General features: G+C 42.6%; 1 protein-coding gene across 1 annotated transcript in view; it reads left to right on the forward strand.

Annotated features, from left to right (window-relative positions):
- The window catches only part of LOC138794138 (protein mono-ADP-ribosyltransferase PARP4-like), an 85,471-nt gene that overhangs the window by 50,457 nt on the left and 14,816 nt on the right, over nt 1-20,198 (forward strand). Inside the window, exons 21-30 of the mRNA XM_069972907.1 lie at nt 620-794; nt 3,220-3,290; nt 3,392-3,579; nt 4,500-4,599; nt 6,809-6,979; nt 8,571-8,651; nt 13,241-13,321; nt 17,238-17,333; nt 18,361-18,468; nt 19,048-19,122. Coding sequence (XP_069829008.1) covers nt 620-794; nt 3,220-3,290; nt 3,392-3,579; nt 4,500-4,599; nt 6,809-6,979; nt 8,571-8,651; nt 13,241-13,321; nt 17,238-17,333; nt 18,361-18,468; nt 19,048-19,122 — 1,146 coding nt within the window. The remainder of the gene's footprint in view (nt 1-619; nt 795-3,219; nt 3,291-3,391; nt 3,580-4,499; nt 4,600-6,808; nt 6,980-8,570; nt 8,652-13,240; nt 13,322-17,237; nt 17,334-18,360; nt 18,469-19,047; nt 19,123-20,198) is intronic.

Below are 20,198 nucleotides of genomic sequence, written 5' to 3' on the forward strand. Positions count from 1 at the left end.
AGTGCCCTGTGTCCCCCAGTGTCCCCCTGCCATCAACCTCTCCAGCAGCCACAGCCCGCACAGCTCTGGGAGTCGGGCCGTGACATCACCATTTTATCCAGGAAGTAACATCACCATGTTATCTAGGAAGTGAAGCCTTGATGCAGTAGTGTAGGTGGTAAAAGTGGAGGTAAAAAGCACTGTATAAGCATTTCCCGTAATAAGTGTATATTGGGGATTTGAATAACTTTTTGGGGGCAATACAATACTTTAATAAAATTTTTCGCTGGATGTCTCCTTTAAGAAGGCTCAAAAAGCTGCTAAAAGTTCTTCCTGTGGATTGCACTATTGTTTGTCCATTATCTGCCTGTGAAATAAAGCTTCTTGTACCTATGGGTGAGTTTTGCTATTGACTCTCTTTGGAAAGATTCAAGAACTGTATCTACCAGCAGAGCACCCCCGATGGTGTGACGGAAGATTGGGTCCTGTGTGCTTAGCCCGTACCTGCATATTTATTGACTGGAGTGCCCGCACACATACTAGCGTTTCTGTGTCTCCTTTAAGAAGGCTCAAAAAGCTGCCAAAAGTGTGTGGGAACATAGCCATACCCTGATGAGTTATTGTTTATTCTGTTTTATAGGCATGTCTGTTGGTTTTTCAACCTGAATTTCAAAGAGATTTTGAAGCTATGTGTATGACAATATGCCTGGACTGTTCTAACTCTATGGAGTCCTGTTTTAACAGCGCTAAAGAGGTTGCTCTGCTGGCAGTTCATTCTGCACAATGTTATTTGAACATTGTCCTTTTTGGGTCAGGTAAGTTTCTTTTGTATATTCTAGTGAACTATTAAAAGGGAATGTGTCAACTGCAATTCACGTTTCAAACTGCAAGATAGCTGTTAGATCAGGAAGACACCTGGTACCTTTCATATATCAGTCTGTGCTTCCAGAACATAGAGAAATGCTTTTATTATATAGCAAGAAGAGTCAAAGAGGCTTTCCTGAAGTGCACCTAGCTGAAACACCTCCTTTGGGCCCTATTACACAGTGCTGATTCGGTTGATTATCGCTATGTGTAATAGAGACAACAACCAGCCAATGAAACTATCATTGGTTGATAGTTTCTTTAGACCCAAATCTAAAATCATTGGGCGCCAACCGTCCATCACTATATGTAATAGCAATGTGTGGCCGGCAGCTGACGTTTCTACAAACAGTATACATTGCCCATCCACGCTCTAGGGCTCTAGGGATGGGTAAAGTATACTATTTGGGCAAGGGCTGCAAGGACATTGGTAACAATGTATGTGCAGTCCTTGCTAAATGATTATTGGGCCGTGTAATAGGCCCAGCAAATAAGCGCCGATCTAGCAGATCGGCGCTCATTTACAGTATTCATCAAGCCCCCATCGGCCCTTGTAATAGGACTCTTACTGGTTTTACACATGGCAGTTTTTGAACCAAAGCCAGGAGTGGATCTGGCAGGTAGGAGACATATAAATGCTTCCTTTATTTTTCCCATTACTTTGAATCCACTTCTGGTTTTGGATCAAAAACTGCAATGATTGTTTTCCCAAAAAAATTTACTGCCATGTGTGATTACATCACGACTCTTTGTATAAGAGAATAAAAGCATTTCTCTACACCCAGGAAGCACAGATAGATATATGAAAGGTACCACGTGTATCCTTGGATTAACAGCTAACAGTGCTACAGGTACAGGTTCTGCTTATATGGAAAACCGTAGACCTTCAGTAAAATGGACAAGAGGAAAGCCAGAAACTCAGCTTATCTACATGTGTGCGCACAGACCAGGCACAGGATCACATCAGAAGAAACTCCATGAGAAAAAGGAATATGCATCGCGTGAATAAAACTCTCCCAGACTTTATTGTATCTTCATGACACCAGTACAACAGCACATTGACGCAAGTGGACATGTTTTGAGTAAGTGGATCACTACTGGGCCTCCCCCTTTGTCCTTGTGTTGTCCTACTCGTGTCATGGAAAAACAATAACTTTGGACTTAGGCACAATAGACAGGAGAGAACCCTATTCACTTATATGGGAAAGGTTTCTAGACATGTTCTGTGACCTATGCAAAGGTCAATGCACAAGGGAGGCAAAGGTCACCTTTCAGTGTCACTGCTTGAAGATACTCTTTCAGTAGGTTTATGCCCTTCTATCTCAGGGTAGCATAAGCTCGTAACCAAGAAGCTGAACAGAATGGTGTATTGTTCTGTGCTACTGATTCGGAGATAACCTCCTAAATAACAATGGCTCTGAGCACTGCAAACTAGTCCTTTCCATTATGTGTGTGTGCTCAGTAGTCCTCTATATTAATGAGCACCAGCTGCCTCTGCCTAAAGGCTGCTGAATGGCTGTTGTCTATCTGTTCTGTGTATATATACTGTGTATAGGCAGACAGCTGTCAATCAGCAGCTGGAGGACAGGGGGGGCCCATTCTCCTGCATATTAGGAGAACAGCTGAACAGAATGATGTAAGTAATACACCGATCTGTTCAGCATTTCTGTCACTAGCTTATACTGCCCTCATTAAAGGCAACATAAACCTAGTGACGGATTCCCTTTAAAGTGATCTGTACAGAACAGGGTGTGACAGATTTTTGTTCAGTTTACTGGCTAGAGGAAAACTGCAGGATTTCAAAAATAATTTATAATATACATAGTAAAATAGAATATATGAGGAAACATCAATGAAAATTCTTGAAGTGAATCTGGAAGTCACTGGATGTAACAGTATGTAACAACCACTATATGGTCACTATATGGGGGTAATAATAGTCTGTGTATAGGGTTTTTTGTTCAGTAACAGTATGGAGGTAATATTCAGGCACTGTGTTGTTATGCTATGTGTTATGCTGTTGTGCTATGTGGTCATGGTCTGGTGGTACTGTTTACTGATACTCTTGATATACTGGTTTCTGTTTAATAACAGTATGGCGGTATTATTCAGTCACTGTGTGGTGGTTATGGCATGTCTGGATTATGTGCCCCTTGTATACTGGTATTATTGGTAATGTTGGTCTCAGTATATTAGGTTTGGTCAGTGACAGTATGACAGTAATATGTATGATGATAATACAGTACTTGTCCCTTGTATATTGTTACTTAGTAGCTGGATGACTATTATATAGAGGTTTGCTTTATCTGCCTAGGGCACCAAAAATCTAGCATGAGGTATCATGAATATTTTTATATAAAAATTTTTTTTTTCCAGATTATACAGAGCTTTATTCCCACCCAAAGCCCGTCCCATGGGACAGTTCAGATGTGAAACAGTTTATAAATGTAAGGAGCCCAGCAGATGTTATATACTTGTACTCTCTTGAGAATTATACAGTCTTCTACATGTAATATACCTTGGTTTACTGTAACGTTTTCATCAATAGGAGGCCCAACCCAACATGGGGAGCACTGAGTTCTGGAAGGTTCTGCAATCGCTGTGTTTGCTCAGACCAAAAAACAGACCTCATAAAGTTCTCCTCATCAGTGACGGACATTTCCAAAATGAGAACTTGATCTTTCAAATTTTAACCAAAAATAAGGATCACACCCAGCTGTTCACTTGTGGTGTGGGGTAAGCCATTACTCAATTCTTTGTTGGTATTTTATATTCATCCTAAAGTATTCCCGCTTGTAGACCCTATGACATTGATTGGACCTAAGCAATACTTTTGAGGAAGGCATGATCTATTATGTAGTCTGTACAAATAATTTCTGTGTGTGTATTGGATTTTTGTGGTTTCTGAAATACAATAGTCTTTAAAACTTCTGACAGCCCGAAATATCCATGAGGAAGTGAATAGGATCCATCGTGTCAGGCCATGTTCACACAAAGTATGTTTTGTGTAAATCATGGCTGCTGTTGCTATTTGCGTTGTATTTAAATGTATGAAATCCCACCCGGAGCGTATACTCATAGTATACGAGATGGCCGGGATTTCCTCCGGCTGCACGAAATTGAATGTCAGTTCACACAATGGAGTGTGCAGCTCCGGCCGCACTCTCCATTGTGAGCAATGGTGAATTGGGCCAGACAGAGGTGGCAGCAGAGAGCACTGTGTCAGACTGGAAAGAATACACCACTTCCTGCAGAACATACAACAGCTGATAAGTACTGTAACACTTCAGGTTTTTTTTTTTTTAAATAGAAGTAATTTACAAATCTCTAACTTTTCTTACACCAGTTGATTTAAAAACAATGTTGTTTCTCTTGAGTACCCCTTTAAAAATGCAAGACATGTATTTCCAGATGTAGCAGGAAAAAATTATTCTACCACAAAACTGTGGCCCTTGATGAATATCTGAGGGATTTCAGATGGACAGAAAAAATAATTTTCCTTTAAACGCCTATGTACCATGTTTATTATATAAAGTGTGCAATGTCGTATCAGTTTCTTGATGGATTGTATATATTGGCCACACTGCGTGATATATAAGATGAAGCACAAGCTATTCCTTATCGGCATGTATTACTTTTATATTTCTTTTCATCAGGACCACAGCTAATAAGCATCTGCTCAGGTGCTTTGCACAGTATGGATGCGGAGCCTTTCAGCATTTTGCTGACATATATAAGAGCAAATGGAGTGAGCAGGTAACATCTAACTTATAATAACACAAATGTCCCCCAATATGCTGACCACTAATATCAATGGTAATTCCCGCCCTCCTTCCAATAACAGTCTTCTGGATTATTACCACATTCTCCCTATTGAGGATAAAGGATAAATCAGTTAAGTTAATTTAATAAGTTCTATTATTCCCAAGAAGTAATAGTTAAGTTAATTAATGTCTCCCTATTGAGGATAAAATAATTTTCTTACCTTAATCCAGTTTTCTGCTGTTTTCGTGGGCTTTGTAGTTTAATCCATATGGTGCACTGGGGGCAGGACTACTGATCTGCAGTGACGTCACTCCGGCACTCATCACTGCAGAGAGCTGGAACATGTTCGCTCATCACTATCCAGGAGGTAGATGTGATACCTAAACCACTGGTTGGGCTTATTGATCACTCTTTGTGCTCACATTTAAACAGACATTCACAAATATCACAATGCTCAGTATCACTATATGGCTATGTTCAAACCCCATCGAAATAACAACTGTTTTTATTTAACGACCACTACTTGTCATTAAATGATGGATGTCCAACTACACCTGAAATACAACTTCACAGTAGCCCAAACCGCCAAAGCGCCAAATAAGAGAACGCGATCTCGACGGTAGACACCTCCAATTGAAAGCAAAAAAAATAAAAAAAATCACAGAATAGGGTGACAATTAAAATATTACTTTTAATAATACCTTTAAAAAATATATATATCCCCATAGAACAAACAATACAAAAGGTCACTCTGGACCGACTAATGAGGGGTAAACCTGAATTGGCAAAACTTATACCTTTCTATTTTTAGTTTGTATGATATATATATCTCCAATTGGCTGGTTTTAGGCATAGTAAATAGGTCAGTTTTTGGTTCTCAATTGGAAACAAAAGACGGCTCCAGCAGTGTTTACACTAGGTTGTAGACAGTCCGGGGTTAGCATTTACACTAGACTGTGGACTATCCGGTGTCAGCATTTACACTAGGTTGTGGACTGTCCGGGGTCAGCATTTACACTAGGTTGTGGACTGTCCGGGGTCAGCATTTACACTAGGCTATGGACTATCCAAGGTCAGCATTTACACTAGGTTGTGGACTGTCCGGGGTCAGCATTTACACTAGGCTGTGGACTATCCAAGGTCAGCATTTACACTAGGTTGTGGACTGTCCGGGGTCAGCATTTACACTAGGCTGTGTACTATCCAAGGTCAGCAATTACACTAGGCTGTGGACTATCCAAGGTCAGCATTTACACTAGGTTGTGGACTGTCCAGGGTCAGCATTTACACTAGACTGTGGACTGTTCGGTGTCAGCATTTACACTAGACTGTGGACTGTCCAGTGTCAGCATTTACACTAGGCTGTGAACTATCCGGTGTCAGCATTTACACTAGACTGTGGACTGTCCAGTGTCAGCATTTACACTAGACTGTGGACTGTCCGGGGTCAGCATTTACACTAGACTGTGGACTGTCCGGTGTCAGCATTTACACTAGACTGTGGACTGTCCGGTGTCAGCATTTACACTAGACTGTGGACTGTCCGGTGTCAGCATTTACACTAGACTGTGGACTGTCCAGGGTCAGCATTTACACTAGGCTATGGACTGTCCAGGGTCAGCATTTACACTAGACTGTGGACTGTCCTGGGTCACAAAAATAGGAGTGTATACAGTACAAAATACTGAAAAAAAACTGCAAATACTTCCCACCATAGTTTTTCTCAGTTTCAGTTCCACTTCCAATAATGACCAAAAAGAGGATCATATACTGACCACAATACTATGTGTAAATGCAGCCTTACACTAGATCTGAAACTGTGATGATCAAGTGAAAATTATTAATATTTTTTTTTCAAAGGAAGTTTATGCATTGATGGGTTTACAATCCTCAACATGGAGGGTTCATTTAACTAGCGGAGTCATCCAAGTACATAAAGTTCCAAAGTATGAAGAGGCAAACCCAAACCTAGCAATAACCCTAGAACAAAAAAATATATATATCTAGTGCTCTTAATAATGAGCCAAAGCCAGTTTACCAGGTTTGCACGAAACTAAACATGCAATGTTTGCCCTTACATTGAACCAAACTTTTCCTAAAGTTTGGACTGGAGCCAATTTTCCCAGTTAGATTTTTTGTGCTAAAAACAGCATGTACCTTGCCTAACATAATAAGCTCATATTCTTACCTTCTGTCATAGATGGAGAGGTACACAAGCCGGATGTACTATCCTGTATGTACAGATATTACCGTGAAGTGGGAACAGTACAATCAGACCTCCTCTGAGATCCTGCAAGCCCCGACAAACATACCAGCTGTATTCCAAAAAGAGAGTGTTATGGTTTACGGGTTTGTCTCTCATTGCACTCAGGTGCGTATATTATATAGTAGTGGTGGCTGGATAATTGTGTGTTTACACAGACAGATTATCTGACAGAATTATTGAGGCCAAAGCCAGGAATAGACCATAAACAAGGAACAGGTTGTTGCTATATTGCTTATACAGATGAAGTGAAGTACATCAAGCCAACATTGCCCTTTGTAATAGGGCCAGCAATAGTCCACCAAAAAACACTCAAACAATCATATAATTTTGACCGGCAAAAAAATGATAGGCTATCGGCCACACATCTCTCTGTGTGATAGTGTGGTGTCCCACCACTGGTGTTATTTTTTCTTTTATTCACCTGTCCAAATGTTCTCAGGTTAAGTTATAGATGAGGTATTTTAAAGTTTCCCCACTAGGTGTCACTGGTCTATATATGTGTTACTATTACTATTGCACAGCTGAAGGAAGTAATGGGTTAATGTTATTTGTACCAGTTTGTTATGTGCTGACCACTAGGAGGTGCTCTTTCTTTTCTACCTATCCTCTCTAGCCTTTCTCTACACTCACAGCCCTGTAGGAGGAGTTAGCTCCATGTGGGAGGTATTAAGTGAAGTCTGTTCAGACTAGGTACCTAGTGTGAACAGATGCAGCTAGAGACTAACAGTTTTCCTAAAGCAACTACTAAATATGCTAAGCACAAGTAAGGGAGAGTAACCCTCAAGGAACACCCTAGCCCATGCAGACTCCTGATACAAGAGGAGCTGATCCCAGTAGGACAAAGCTACCGATATATGAAGGTCTACGTATCCTACTGCGCAGTGCAGGTAACTGGGACACCTCGCTACAACCAGATAACCACGGCTGGGGCTTGTGCTACCCACCTAGGATGGTTTCTACGACACTAGGGGGCAGAAGGCTGTAAGACAGTTGTCTAAACGTGAGTACGAGTATCACTTCACTACTAAAGATATCTACCAAGGTTCCAGCAGAGTACAAGGCTACACTGGGCACAGGGCTCCTCTGGTAAACTCTCTCCTGTTCTCTCTACTTTCCTACAAAGCACTACAACTACTTGTGCTCTTCTCAAGTACCTACCTTAAACTCTAAGTTAAGCACTCAAGTCTGTATCAAGATTATTGCCTGTTAAACGTATACTGTTAACCTGCAAAAGCTCTACAGTAAAGTTGTTCCTATTTTTATATCAAACGCACAGGTTGAGAAATAGGGCCCTTACAGTATCTATAGCTGTATCCAGCATGTATATCCATGCGTAAACTGATGTGGTGATTTTAAATCCACAACATGTCAATACTTTATGTGGATTCTTACAGTGTTTGACCCTCTGCAGTGCATACAGTAGATTAAAATTCACAGCGAATCTACAGAAAAATCCACATATAAATGTATTGCCACAGGTTAAAATTAATATGTTGACCCAAAGGATAGATTCACGGACAACAAACCTAGCCCGCAACGTTTTAAGGTATTGTTTGCATTTTTAGATTTTCCTAGATAGTACTAACTAATAATGATGTAAATAATTTTAAAAAATCAATTTGTTATTTATTAATAAATTCAAATTTTTCCTTTGATATTCGGTGTCATCTCTTAAAATAAATTTTCATTGTTTCAGGCAACTATTAACGCTGTAATTGACAATGAAGAGATTGAAACCGTGATTTCGACCACTGAGCTACAGAAGACAACTGGGACAGTACGTTATATTACTCATTATTTTTCTACGTATTAATAAAGTCAGTAGTTTTTTTTCTCCAACCCTAACCCTAACCTTAAAGGGGTTCTCCAGCAAAGCTTACTTTGCACACAGTTCTGGCACCAGAAGTGTAATGTTCCAGTGCCGCTATTTGGTACCGTGAAGTCAGGTGCAGAGGACGTCTCTTGTCCCAGGCTGTGCCACCCTCCTCTTCAGACACAGCGCTGTGCTGTATCTGGTTATAAGTGAGAGTACGGCTCTGCTTTCTCGGCTGTGCTCTTGCTTATTGAGAGAGTACAGCACAGTGCTGTGTCTGAAGAGGAGGGTGGCACAGCCTGGGACAAGAGACACCCTCTGCAGCTGACGTCACGGCACAGAATGGCGGATATGGAACGCCGCTGTGCCAAGATGTCACATTTCCGATGGCAGAGCTACAAATTACGCTTGGACGGAGAACCCCTTTAAAGAGGTACTGTCATCACAAAATCTTTTGACATGTCAGACATGTCAAAAGTTTTGATCAGTCTGGGTCTGAGTGTTTAGACCCTCACCAATGAGTAGTGAGAAGTCACTTGGTAATGCTGGGTTTACACGAAATGATAATTGGTCGTACGATTAACGATTAACAATCGTACGATTAACGATGTCGGAGTAACAATTTTTTTTTCATAACGATCAGCGTTTAGATGGTACGATATATGGTACGGAAAAATAGTTTTGGGATCGTTTTGCAATCGCGCGCCCGCAGCCGACCCGCCCGCAGCCCGGCCTCCAGCTCGCAGCCCAGCCCCCCGCTCAACCGCAGCCCCCTGCGCCGGCCGCTCCAATCGCCACCCCCGCTCCGATTGCCCCCCCGCCGCCGCTCCGATCGCCCCCGCCGCCGCTCCGATCGCCCCCCCCCACGGCCGCCCCGATCGCCCCCCCCCCCCCCCCGCCACCGCTCCGATCGCCGGGATGAGCCGGGAATTTCAAACGGCTCCTCTTCAGCCAATCAGTGGGGGCGATCGGAGTGGCGGCGGGGGGACTATCGGAGCAGCGGCAGCGGGGGTGGCGATCGGTGCGGGTGGCAATCGACCCGGCGCAACGGGCTGCGGATGAGCGGGGGGCCGGGATGCGAGCGGGGGCCAGGCTGCGAACGGGGGGCCGAGCTGTGAGCGTCCGGACTTCCGCGTGATGACTGTTTACACTGAACGATCAGCGAATTTTTTGCGAACGACGATTTAACAACAAGATAAAAGATCAAAATAAACGATTTCTCGCTCGCCGTTCGATCGTTCGCTGTGTTTACACGTACGATTATCGTTCAAATTCGATGGTTATCATGCAAATTCGACGATAATCGTTCCGTGTAAACCCAGCATAAGACAGCCTCATAATGCACAGCAGGGAGCAGACCGTGCCTCGCTCATTCTGTTGATTAGTCAGGGTGTGAACAATCAGACCCTGACCGATAAAAACTTTTGACATATCTCTCTGACATGTCAAAAGTTTTTTGTGATGACAGTTCTACTTTAAAGGGGTTATCAAGCGTTAGAAATACATGGCCACTTTCTCCCAGAGACATCACCACTCTTGTCTCCACGTCAAGTGTGGTTTGCAATTAGGCTCCATTGACTTCAGTGGCATCAAGTTGCAAACCCAACACCAAAACTGGAGACAAGGATCGTGCTGTCTTTAGAAAAAAGTGGTCATGTTTTGCTGGATAACCCTTTTGAAGGTAATCTGTCACCTCCGCTAAATCACTGATCCAGTGAAAATCTTTATGCCATAATATATATTAATTAGACCCAGAACCCAGGGTGCTGCTAATGATGACAGCTTAGGGGGCTTTGGCTGCTACAGTGGTAGTTACGCCCCTGAATATGACTCTTGTCCCCAGTTCAGGAGCTGTTTGCCATTAAACTCCATTCACTTCAATTGAACTGATTTACAAAACCAACACCCAAAGTGGTGCTGTCTCTGGAAGAAAGTGGCCATGCTTTTGTAGCGCTGGATAACCCCTTCAAGAACTTCAGAGTTTACTTGTGCAGACAGTGATAAGAGAGAGTGGTGACATGTCTTGAAAGAGAGTAGTGTAGGGGCCGGGTAGGAACCCTTGCCTAATTAGTGCAGTACTCTGCCGGCATGTGTGTAAAGAAATAATTAAATCTTGTAGTGAACTTCTTGCACTCATGTTTAGATAAATCTTTGTTATCTGAACGTCTTCTGCCTCTCAGTATCTGGGAACACCCTGAAACGAAGTCCTAGGTCTTTCTCTCTAGGTGTAGTTCCAACTGAAGCCTAACCCCAAGTAGATGGGCTTGCGTCAGTAAAGTACGTAGGCTTAATGCAGCTTTGCTTTGCTGAGGATCAGTTCCTATGCCTTTTTCTTAGGGGGTTACTGTCCCGGCCGTAAAGATCCTAAGCGTAGGCAAGGGTGTCTCTCCTATGATCCGGTTATACCGCCTCTTGGGTTTAGCACTGCATGTTAGCTAGAGGTGTAGTCCCTGTTCAGGGCTCTGGCCTGAGCCAGGCCCTCTTAGTCACTGCAGCAGGAACCTGTGTCCTACACAGAAAATCCCTACCTTATATAGGGTGGTGTGAGAGAAAGTATGAAAGAGGAGAGAAAAGAGTGTATAGAGTGTCTGCTCCATAAAGCATCACATACAGACATAGCTTGTAGGAGAAGTCCTGCTTTTCTAAAAGCCGGCAGCCTGCAGAGGAAGGGGGGGGGAATTGATTACAAGAAGGAATTTACCCCAGCTTGTGCCCACGGCGAGCGGCTGGAGCAGCTGCTGGACCCCTGCCAGAAGTTTTGATGACTTCACGACTTGGAAGAAAAGGCCTGTTCCGGCTGATGGATTGGCCGATCAGCTAATCAGTGACAGATGTCCTGCCCCAGTCACTGACAGGCTGAGCAGGCTGTCCATCAGCTGGGTCATGACATGGAGGACTCGAAGACTGCGACTGCTCCAGACGCTCACCACGGGTACAGGGAGAGGTAAGTTGTTACTTGTAATCAATTCTTCCCCTTCCCCTGCCGGCTGCCGGATTTTTGAAAACGCCGGACTTCTCCTTGAAGTGTCACTGTCGTGAATTTTTTTTTTGCAGAAATCAATAGTCCAGGCGATTTTAAGAAACTTTGTAATTAGGTTTATTAGCCAAAAAATGCATTTTTATCATGAAAAAGCAGTTTGAAGCTCTCCCCCCTGTCTTCATTGTTCTCCTATGGAGAGAGCTAAAGAAAAGACCAAAACAGGACAACAAAGAGTTAATCTACAAATACCTCACCCGTTATCTCCTGGGACAGTCACCAGTGACCTGTCTGAGCTCAGATTACAGCTGTCACCCAGCTCCGTGCCTGTAATCCTCTGTTATCTGCTTTCTGCTGCCGGCTAACTCCCTCCTTCCTCCTCCCCCCTCCCCTCTCCCTAGAGCAGACAGGGTACGACTCCTGCAACAAGTCACAATTTTCAGATTTTTTGCAGTGGATGGAAAAGAGGAAGGAGGGGGGGACCTGGGAAAAGGCTTTTTACATGCAGATAATGGCATATTTGGCTAATAAACACAATTAGAAAGTTTCTTAAAATAGCCTGGACTATTGATTTCTGCAAAAAAAAAATAAAAAAATACGACAGTGACTCTTTAAACCTAACACATATACTGCAGCTGTGCACAGGAGGAGTGAGACACCTAGTGGCTGCAACAGAGAATTCAGCTAAAAATCACTAGTTTTACCTGGCTGTGTAAAGACATAAAAACAGCCATAGAGGAACATTTTAACGCGCCACGATTTAAGTAAAATGGACAGTGCTATAAGTATCTCCGCGCCAGGACCAACAAGGTGATATAAAAAAAAAAGATTCATTAACATAAGAAAGGGATGTCAGAAAGTTATACAGTGTATTTTTAAATTACTTCTAATTTAAAATCACAGGCATTCCAGTACTTATCAGCTGCTATATAGGAAACCTCTCCTGCTTCTCTGCTGCTGCGGTACCTGTTGTGCAATAGTAGCCACTAGTACTGAGACCCCCACTGATCTATGTATGTAGCCAGGAGCTACTTTACTACCCAGCTCAACTCATCTCAGCAGACAGGCTCCATAGACTTATAATGACTATTAAAGACTTTATAAATGAACTGGTGTGAGAAAGTAATACACTTGTAAATTACTTCTTCTTTAATTAAAAAAAAAAAAAACTCCTGTCTTCCAGCACTTATCAGCTGCTGTATGTTTTGCATAAAATTTTATTTCCAGTCTGACACAGTACTCTCTGCTGCCACCTCTGTCCATGTCAGGAACTGTCCAAAGCAGAAGTTTTCTATGGGAATTTGCTACTGCTTTGAAAAGTTGGTAGCAGAGAGCACTGTGTCGGACTGGAAAGAATACACCACTTCCTGCAGGACATACAGCAGACAGAAGTACTGGAAGGATTATGTTGTTGTTGTTTTTCAATAGAAATAATTTACAAATCTGTATACATTTCTGAAACCAGTTTATTTGAAAACTTTAAGGCTTAGGATTGGTGTGAAGTTTACAGCTATGCAATCTGTGATGCATTTTCTAGTAAATATTATATTATTATTATTATTATTTTTGCCCCTAGATACTGCACACCCTTACTGCTCGAGCGCTAATAAAAGACTATGAGGAGGGAATTCTGCATCAGAAAGAAAATGAGAATGAGGTCAGTATAATACTACTGCAAGACATGTTATAGAAAGTAAGCATAGATTATTATTATTATTATTATTATTATTATTAATTTATTTATAAAGCACCCCTGATTCCAGAGCCATAGGACTTAACAAACAGGAATATTAAAAGATCAAAACACATCACATGAAGGTAAATGGCAGACTGGTACATGAGGAGAGAAGACCCTGCCCGCGAGGGCTTACAATCTATAAGGATATTATTATCTTTGCAGCACCTATCCCTGGAGCACTTAAAGTGTCACTGGCGTTACTGGCGCTTATTTTTTTGCAGAAATCATTCCAGGCGATTTTTAGAAACTTTGTAATTGGGTTTATTAGGCAAATATGCGATAATCTGCATTCAAAAAGACTTTCCCAGGTCCCCCCCCCTCCCTCCTCTCTTTTCTGTCATCCACTGCTCATTATCAGGAAATCTTGACTGTTTTACATCAGTCGGACCCTGTCTGTTCTATGGAGAGGGGAGGAGGGAGATTGGTTGGCAGCAGAGAGCAGAGAACAAAGTATTATACAGTGGGGAACTGTGTATTCGGAGGTTAGAGACGTCAGTGCTGACTGTCAGAGGCGATAGCCCAATGATGTAGCTGTAAATTAACTCTTTGTTGTCCTGTTTTGGTGCCTCATCTCCCTCCAGCCCTCCCCTCTCCATAGAGAACAATGAAGACAGGGGAGAGAGCTTCAAACTGATTTTTCATTATAAAAATGCATTTTCAGCTAATAAACCCAATTACAATGTTTCGTAAAATCGCCTGTACTATTGATTTCTGCAAAAAAAAATAAAAAAAAATTTAAACTACAGTGACACAGTGTAATTTAATGGTCAAAAAAAGTCAGAATTCCTATGTCCGATAGAACTAGCACTAAGGGGAATATAGCAATGAAATATTTAGGGAGGGCACTGTTGCACCATGGACTGTAGTACTCAGGGCCGGATTAAGGCTGGTGGAGGCCCTAGGCAACAATTTTGTTGCCCCCCCCCCCATTTTCTTCCCCCATAAATAAACCATACAGCAATCTATATAGGTGGCTGATTACTGTAGGGACTTAGCACCTACCCCTCCTCACTCCTGGCTGTGTGGCTCAGCATCCTCCTCTGTTGTGCATATGATGGTCCCTAGAGGCTGCAGTCCAGAGGAAGATGCCAGGCCCTAGTGACAGGATGGGGGAGGGGTGAGCATCGCGGTGTGTTCCCACTTAATTCAATGCGAGAACACAGCACTTTAGCACTTTCTGTGCTCTCTTGCCCCCTGTGTTAGCCACCACAGCAGCATATGTAGATGTGAATCGCAGGCAGAACCTGAACTTGCAAGTCTAGGTCCCATCTTCAATTCCCAACCATGTACACTCACTGAAGCAGTAAAGAGCAACCAGAAAGTACTTAAAAGTTGTGTAGAATCTATAGCAGATATGGTAAATGTGAAGATACCCTAAGGATCATGGCATATATACAGTAGTAAGGATCATGGCATATATACAGTAGCTGCACACAGGCTACATGTCATATGCTGCACACAGGCTATATATCATACACTGCACACAGGCTATATATCATACACTGCACACAGGCTATATATCATACACTGCACACAGGCTATATACCATACACTGCACACAGGCTCTGTATATCATACACTGCACACAGGCTATATGTCATATGCTGCACAATGGCCATATACCATACACTGCACACAGGCTATATACTATATGCTGCACAAAGGCCATATACCATACACTGCACACAGGCTACATGTCATATGCTGCACACAGGCTATATATACCATATGCTGCACACAGGCTATAATGCTGCACAAAGGCTACAAGTCATATGCTGCACACAGGCTATATATCATACACTGCACACAGGCTACATGTCATATGCTGCACACAGGCTACATGTCATATGCTGCACACAGGCTATATACCATACACTGCAAACAGGCTATATATCATACACTGCACACAGGCTACATGTCATATGCTGCACACAGGCTATATATATCATACACTGCACACAGGCTGTATATCATACACTTCACCCAGGCGATATATATATATATATATATATATATATATATACCCCTGCTCTGATATATGCCCCCTATAGTATATACCCCTGCTCTGATATATGCCCCCATAGTATATGCCCCCTGCTCTGATATATGCCCCTATAGTATATGCCCCCTGCTCTGATATATGTCCCTATAGTATATATCCCTGCTCTGATGTGCCAATACAAAACAAAGCCTCTTACTCACCTGATCTGGGCAAATGACAGGTATTCTCTCCTCTGGCTCTTCTCTGTTTCTTCAGCCTGAAAGCCACTGTGACAGATCCTCCAGCATGCTCCATGATGTCACATCCCTGCTGGAGAGATCAGGTTTCCTTGTTGAGGTCCCACGCTGTCCTCTTCTCAGTGAGGGGGAGGGGCGAGGGGGAGTGAGGACCTCGGCAGGAGACAGGTACCTGGAAGCCTGACAGGAAGAATCCATTCAAAGACCCACCAGGGGGGGGTCTGAGCCTGCCAGGAGGGAGATGCTTACACAGGATTAACCCTACACCTCCCTCCCTCCCTGGACAGCATGCAGTGTGGCCAGTGCTGTATCCAGGTAGGGTTTCCACATGCTTTTTGCGCGTGGGACTGGCTCCCAGACACCACTTCCAGGTTTGGGCTGGTGGAGGCCCCCTAGTGGTGGAGGCCCCTGGGCACGTGCCCCTGGTGCCCTCCCTTTAATCCGGCCCTGGTAGTACTGCCTCATCAAAGCTGTGGAGGATCTCCGATGTCCAATCTGTAATGTTTTATAAAAGTAACGATGCACAGCCTGACAGTGATGACAGTGTAAAAATAATTTTAAATGATTATACTTGGCTATTTTCCCCCTTTGTCCTACAGCCTTTCGCCCATGTTTCCCACTCACAGCTGACACTTCTGGCCCGGTCTTTTCACTGACAGACTGCTCAGCCAATCACTGGCTGTGTCCTGTCTTGGCCAGTGATTGGCTGAGTAGTCTGTAACGGAAGAAACAGGGCCAGAAACGTCAGCTGTGAGCGGGAGTATAGTTAAGTATAAACTTTATTATTTTTCATGTAAAAAGCTGCCCTGACATCGCTAGTCTTGTGTGTACATATGGTGGGTTCTTTACCTCAGGCACTCACTGCACATGTGCATCACCAGCAGATACAAGACTTGGATGCAGTACAGGTACGGTTATGTTTATGACCCACACATGTTTTACATACTTTGCCTATTAAGTACCAGTTCACACTGAGCAAATTGGTTGGAATCCCGCCTGTCTCAGTATCCCATACTATCTTTATAGGAGGGCTCGGGCGCTTCCGCTTCCTCTCTTCTCCGCTCAAAGAATTGACATGTCAATTATTTGCATGGTGAGCAGCAGGAGCGGAGGGGTGCGAGTCCTCTCATACAGTGCCATGCAATGATTGGCTGGTGGGGAGCGAGGGGAGCCTCACACACAGCCAGGGCGCCGAGCAGGTATTGTAGGCTTCGCGCCAGGGCTGTGGGCTAAGGGCGGCAGGGGATAAAGGGGCTAGGTCAAATATCCGCAGCGGAATTAAAATTATGCAAACTCGCAGCGTGAAATCTGCTGCGGACCCGGTACATGTAAAGCCACCCTTAAGGGGAAAGGTAAGGCCTCCATACACATTAGACAGTAGGCTGGTCCCACCACCAAAAATATAATCCTCAGTGACATTATTTAAAAACATGCAAGACTTAAGAAGGAGGTTCAGAAGAAGTTAGTGGGATTTATTTTGAAACACAAGATTTCACTTTGTCTTATTATAACATACCCAGATGTTTGGATCAGACTTCTATGTTTTAGAGAGAGATGGATAATGTTATCATTTTTTATCATTTTGTACCCAATACAGATGAAGAAACAAGAGATGAAGTCTTTGATCATTCAGCTCAGTAAACAATACTCACTAGTGTCTCAGGTCAATGATTTTGTGGAAGAGGATAAAAAGGTGAGTACTGACCAGATATTCAATGAGTAAGTCCTGAGAAGTATGGAATTAAAAATAAAATATTTAATCAAGTCATTAATGAGCATGAGTATAGAATATATTGTACTCTGGCCAAGCATGGACTAAGCAGAATAGATTGCTCAATGCTGCAACTGTTACCTGCACACACAGAGCCCCTTACATGTGGATTTCATTTTAGTTATAATTTGCCATAATTGTTGTAATATTAGTTATAATATTGTAATTACATTTTACTACATTTTGGCTGTTCTGAAGAAGAATGTAACGGCAGCCACTTCCTACTGGTTCTCCTAGATCTCTCTGCAGTGTTTGACACTCTAGACCAGCGCTTCTCAGTCCTCATGGCCACCAACAGGTCACGTAGTATTTTACAGGTGATATAATTATACTCAGTGCATCAGGTATTATCACAGGTGTCCTTTGTATGGGATATCCTCAAACATGACCTGTTAGTAGGCCGTGAGGACTGGAATTGAGAAGCACTGCTCTAGACCAACAGCTTCTCCTCAATATGCTTTATCTGCCTCAAGGACTCTGCTCTTTCCTGGTGTTCCTCGTAACTCTCCAACCGATTTGTTAACTTCACCTCATCTTCTCTTCACCTTACTGTGGATAGGGGACAAGTAAGTTTTTTGTTGGAATACCTCTTCAGACTAGGGTCACACTATGTAAAAAAAGTCCGTATTTCATAACAACAGCCGTCGTTGTACAGGTGTAATGCTGTGTTCAAAGTCCAAAGTATTCAAGCTATGGACCATGTAACCTAGAGTGTAGCCTTTACATGGCTGTAAAGAGTACCTGTACTGTTTTTATGCTTTACTTTCAATTGGTGTAGCCATAATCCTGAGGGGTACATTGATGCAATTTTTTGTAGAGGATACTAGGTTTAGAAACATTAAGAAACAATGATCTACATTATACATGTCCTTCCTCATTGGACTGTGCTGTTCGATTTTTGTAAACTGGAATAGAATTGGAAACTAAGATCGCCTTCTATATCTTCTAGGGTGCAGAGGAAGACATTAACACTGAGCCGAATATTGATGAAATGATATCTGCAGAAGATGTGGATGTTCTGCCGGACATGAAATGGTTCTCTCCAATAATTGAAACGGTATCTGTTATAATAGTACATAAGGAGATAGCAATACTCATATTAGGCAAAGGGTCATGTGGCATATAGGGCGATGCCATGAAACAGTTGAACCACAAAACCTCACCTGTACAGTGTTCATATTAGGACATAGTCAGACGTCAGAGTAAAAAATCATTTTTACTCAAGTGTGACACCTGACTCTTATACCTGAGTATTGACAACTAACTTCTCATACCTGACTTCTGATAGCTGACTTCTGACTACTGACAAGTGACTTCTGACTACTAACTTCTGACTACTGACTACAGACAACTGACTACTACTGACTTCTGACTACACTGTACATAGGGGTATTCCCATTTTATCACTTTATGATCACTGGGGGTTCTAAGGGATCATCATCTTTTCTGAGAATGAAGGGACCCCAGTGCTAAGTCTATACTGTGGCCCCTTCATTATTTTTCCTTCCCAGTGGCCCTTAGGGCTACCCAGCCCCTTTACTTTAAAGGGTTGGCATTGCAAAATCAGAGTGGCTACTCCAAGTGAACATTTATATGTTTTTTTTTTTAAGTTTTTGCTTTTCTGTTGTGTTTGCAGGATATCACCAGGAGTCATTTTCTATATTTTCTACAATCTGACAACTTAAAAGAAGATCTTGATGACGACTCCAGTGTAAGTCCCTTATATTTTAGACTATGTAAAACACCTGAATATAAGAGATTCTCACGGTTTATATGCAGTAATCCAGGGCAGCCAGGTACTGTAGTATTAGCTAGGGCAGGTATGTGGAAAGACCAGGATCAGCCACGATTGTGCATGTCTGTGACCTCTCAATACGTGCTGTTTCCCACTTTCCCCCTACTGTTGTCTCCAGTTTGGGTGGGGTTTTGAAACTCAGTTCCATTGAAGTAATTGGAGCTTAATTGCAAACCGCACCTGAACTGGAGACAACAGTAGGGGGGAAAGTGTCCATGTTTTTGTAGCGCTGGATAACCCCTTTAAAAGAAACAGGAAAACAAACACAATGGGGGAGATTTATCAAACATGGTGTAAAGTGAAACTTGCTCAGTTGCCCCTAGCAACCAATCAGATTCCACTTTTCATTCCTCACAGACTCTTTAGAAAATGAAAGGTGGAATCTGATTGGTTGCTAGGGGCAACTGAGCCAGTTTCACTTTCCACCATGTTTGATAAATCTCCCCCAATATGGCTATGTTCTAGTTCTAGTATTTCTGTCAAAATCTGTCTGACCAAAATCAGGAGTGGAACTGACAGGGAAAAATTATAATGGAAAGATTTACATAGCTTTTGTATTTTCTGGTTCAATAGTTTTCATAATTTTTTTTTTAATTATTTGAAAACATATAACAGCACGTTGTAAAGTACAAAGAAAAATATAAATGTGTAAAGTACAAAATGTTTACACCATATTTTGTCACTACAAGTACAACTTTCTGCTATGATAAGCAGACAAACCATCTAAGGTTTAAAGAAAAAGAACTTTTAAGGTACAAACACACACACTGTATACGCAGCAAATTAGATCTAAATAACTGAACACCGCATCAAATCTGCTGCGTATCTGCTGCGTGTACGCTGTGTGTGTTTGTACCCTTAAAAGAACTCAGGTCCATCTTGTACTATGGGTGGTATTACACGGGCCGATGGGGGCCCGATAATACCTGTAAACAAGCAGCGATCTCCTAGATCGTCGCTTGTTTACTGGGCCTATTACATGGCCCGATTAT

The sequence above is a fragment of the Dendropsophus ebraccatus genome, chromosome 5, assembly GCF_027789765.1.
Source record: "Dendropsophus ebraccatus isolate aDenEbr1 chromosome 5, aDenEbr1.pat, whole genome shotgun sequence".
Classification (NCBI taxonomy): domain Eukaryota; kingdom Metazoa; phylum Chordata; class Amphibia; order Anura; family Hylidae; genus Dendropsophus; species Dendropsophus ebraccatus.